At 36.8% G+C, this 3,196-nt stretch overlaps 1 protein-coding gene across 1 annotated transcript in view; it reads right to left on the bottom strand.

The window, feature by feature from the left end:
* Positions 1-440: 440 nt before the first annotated feature.
* The window catches only part of HSD17B12 (hydroxysteroid 17-beta dehydrogenase 12), a 133,016-nt gene continuing 130,260 nt past the window's right edge, over positions 441-3,196 (bottom strand). The window contains exons 10-11 of the mRNA XM_006908049.3: positions 2,201-2,350; positions 441-1,861 (exon numbers count right to left, since the gene is read on the bottom strand). Coding sequence (XP_006908111.1) covers positions 1,757-1,861; positions 2,201-2,350 — 255 coding nt within the window. The 3' untranslated portion in view covers positions 441-1,756. The remainder of the gene's footprint in view (positions 1,862-2,200; positions 2,351-3,196) is intronic.

The following is a 3,196-nucleotide window of genomic DNA, read 5'->3' as shown; positions in this document are numbered from 1 at the left end:
CTGAAAGGCTCGCTCAAGACTTGTCGAAGGCCACTTCCCACCAAGGCCTGCTCTGAGTCTATTATTTAAAATCACAAGCCCCCCACTCCCGCCCCCACACGCACTGATTCCCCATTCTCCTTAACCCGCTTCATTTTTTTCCCATAGCACATGGCACTTATTATCCATCTTCTTTTGCTTATTTTCTGTCTTCTGCCTTTGCTCCCTCCCCTCCTCCCAGCTCAAATGTAAGCAGTATTGGGGCAAGAATTTTTATCTGCCTTATTCACTGCAGTTTCTCCAGCACCTAGAAGAGTAAACCAACCACTCCCCCTCTCTACCAACTCTCCACCAATAACCACCACCACCACAACCAACCAAGCACTGTGTGCGAGCAAATGAAATATTGTCCAGGTCACTGTGGTTTCACCATTTCAACAAAATGAGAGAAAAAGGCAATGTGTTTTTCATAAAGCTAAATTTATTCAATTTAAATGATTATTCCTTATTCTGAGATTATGTTCTTCCTACTTTTTACATGCTAAAATATCTTTATATAATGATGGTAATTTGGTTTTTCTGTTTTTGTTCTGTCCTTAGCTGACAAAATTATAAGCTAAAAACACTTAAATACTCCAATTAAATTTTTTTTTTTTTTTTTTGCAAATTTACTGGTGCTTAAAACTCCAAGCCTTGGAATCACAACCGAGGAAAGTCCTACCTTCTAGGCTATATGCTTCACAATATTGAATTATTGCTTGGCAATTTCCCCAAACAAGTTATGTAGTAGGATAAAAGTTAAGTATTAATTTATATTAAGCCAGTGTAAAAATGGCCTTAATTTCAAGCACCAAAGAAATATATTTTCAATCAAGACAATTGTTATATGATCTTTCTTTAAACTAATTATATCAATATCGATAGGGAAGCAATTTAAAACTTCTCTGACATCATCACTAGGAGTAACCTGTTCTAACATGTGTAAGCAGTTATTAGTGCGGTGCAGAAGAAACCAAAACGACTGGGGTCCAAGCAGGCCACTTTCCAGGGTCAGGGTTTTAGTGGTACCATAGGTGGTTGTCTGTACATTTTGGCCCGTTTACCTTTACAAATCATACGATAGCATTCAGTATTTACGTACATAAACTGAGAAGAAATACGTATTAGAAGAAAGCATATTTTCGAGGGCTTCATGTGTCAAAAAACTCCATATTTCATGAATTATTTTTATGTCATTAGCTACCTCTGAGAAAGAACAGTTCCATAGAAATGTACAAACTGGGACATGCTTTTAGAAAACCTTACAAAGAGCTATGCAGATTGTCCTCTCATAAGTGAATCAAGCAATCAATCTCTACTCCCTCAAAGTGTTAAAAACAAGAAAAAGAGTAGCTGGCCATGCCCTTTCAAAGTATGTTTCAGGGAAAATACAACTATCATCATGGCATTTTGGGCCAGAGGACATTGTTGAGAAGTACATCTGATTCTACCATTCTGTCATTTGTTATACTCATGCTCCTTCCTATTAAGCTATTCTTGCTAATATTAGTTCTGTATCCAGTTGATATGAGCATTTATGATAAATTTCAAAATAGTTGGTGGTAGCATTCAGATATATGTCAGTAGCTCTTGAAAGAAACTTCTGCTTTCGTCCCCATTATGACCATATTTAACTATTAAAATGACAACTGAATGTCCTGGAGCTGGGTGGGTGACTTGCAGTGAATGTGCACAAGCTGGAGCTTCTGGCCAAGTTACTCAGTATAATCATCAAGGCTTAGTTCTTCTTGGCACGCTTCCGACAGTAAGCCCGGACAGACTTGTTATGATTCATAGCGATTTTTAAATATAACCAAGAAGGCAGAATTGAAACTATTGAGCCCTAGGGAAAAAATGGGGAGATAAATATAATTAGAGCCTACAATTTGAGCTAAATTAAAGCATATGATCTTATGTTTTACTATAATATTGTTTTATTTATAGACAGATAATAAAATCTATTTTTTTTAAATTTATAGGTAGATTTTAAAGTTCTTGGATGTTTAAAATAAAACACAGGAGTCATTAGCAGAGACAGAGACAGAGAGAGAGAGAGAGAGAGAGAGAGAGAGATGTAAATCTAGACTCTCTCTATATATAAATACATATATCACATACTATTTTGTGACTCAATGAGAAAGAAAATCTTCAACCCAAGTTTGGGACTTAAACATCTACCTACCGTAAGAGAATGGACGAAGTATCCATTGGTTCGGGATGTCAAGCCCACTGTTTTCATCGCAGACTTCACAAACGTATCTGAAGAGGGTACTTGCAAAGTTGGCTTTCGGATTCCACTCATATTTGTAGCGACAAAGAATGGCAGGACACTCTGGAAAAGCAACAACCCCCCACCCCCCAAAATGCCATTGATTAGGAAGGCCACAAACTCAGAATTCACAGTGATGCTTGATTGTTCTGAGTGGCAGAAACATACTGATGAAATATAAAGTTTGTATCTTTAGAGAGAGAAAAAAAGAGAAGCATTATCTAAAGCCAGGCTTGACAGAACATGACAGCATAAAACAAACTGAAATAAATCTCTCAATAAAACAAGGTGAGACTAGAGAAAGTATTAAAAATAAGCAGAAATATACCTTTTTGAACCTTTAGGAAGGCGGCGTTACACAAATCTAGAGAGCAGAGATTCAGAATAGGATACGCTTTCTACTCTGACTAAACTGAACATTTACAGAAGTACCAGGTAGGAGATTTTTGACATCTTCCTAAAGAGATAATACTAATTTTCTGCCTAATTTATCCCTTTTTCTCTTTCGTCTTTGTGGGAGAAACAGTATAACAATATGGAAACAGCTTACGTAACTAAAAGACACTTGACGGAGCTGGTGTGAGATGACAAATCTGAACACTATCTTCTAGAGGAACTTAACTAGCGTTAGGTTCTCTATTGCATATGCTCGAGACATTCTGGATACACTTCAATACAACACAAGGAAATCCTACTACAATGAGCTCTGAGTCATGATTTAAGAGGTTCCTTCCATAGTATGAAATAACTTGGGTACGGCTGTTCACCAACGATGAGTCTGTTCTGTTTATCACACATGTGTGAAAGGAAAGGGTATCAATTATAATGATAGTTCTATTAAAGAAGAGAATCTATTCCAGCACATGGTGGTCAAAACTAAAAACTTCATTACTGAAGGTAGAAATAAAA

This window comes from Pteropus alecto, unplaced genomic scaffold, assembly GCF_000325575.1.
Source record: "Pteropus alecto unplaced genomic scaffold, ASM32557v1 scaffold71, whole genome shotgun sequence".
NCBI classification, from domain to species: Eukaryota; Metazoa; Chordata; class Mammalia; order Chiroptera; family Pteropodidae; genus Pteropus; species Pteropus alecto.
Note: the sequence above shows the minus strand (reverse complement) of the source record. Positions and strands in the feature narration are given on the sequence as shown.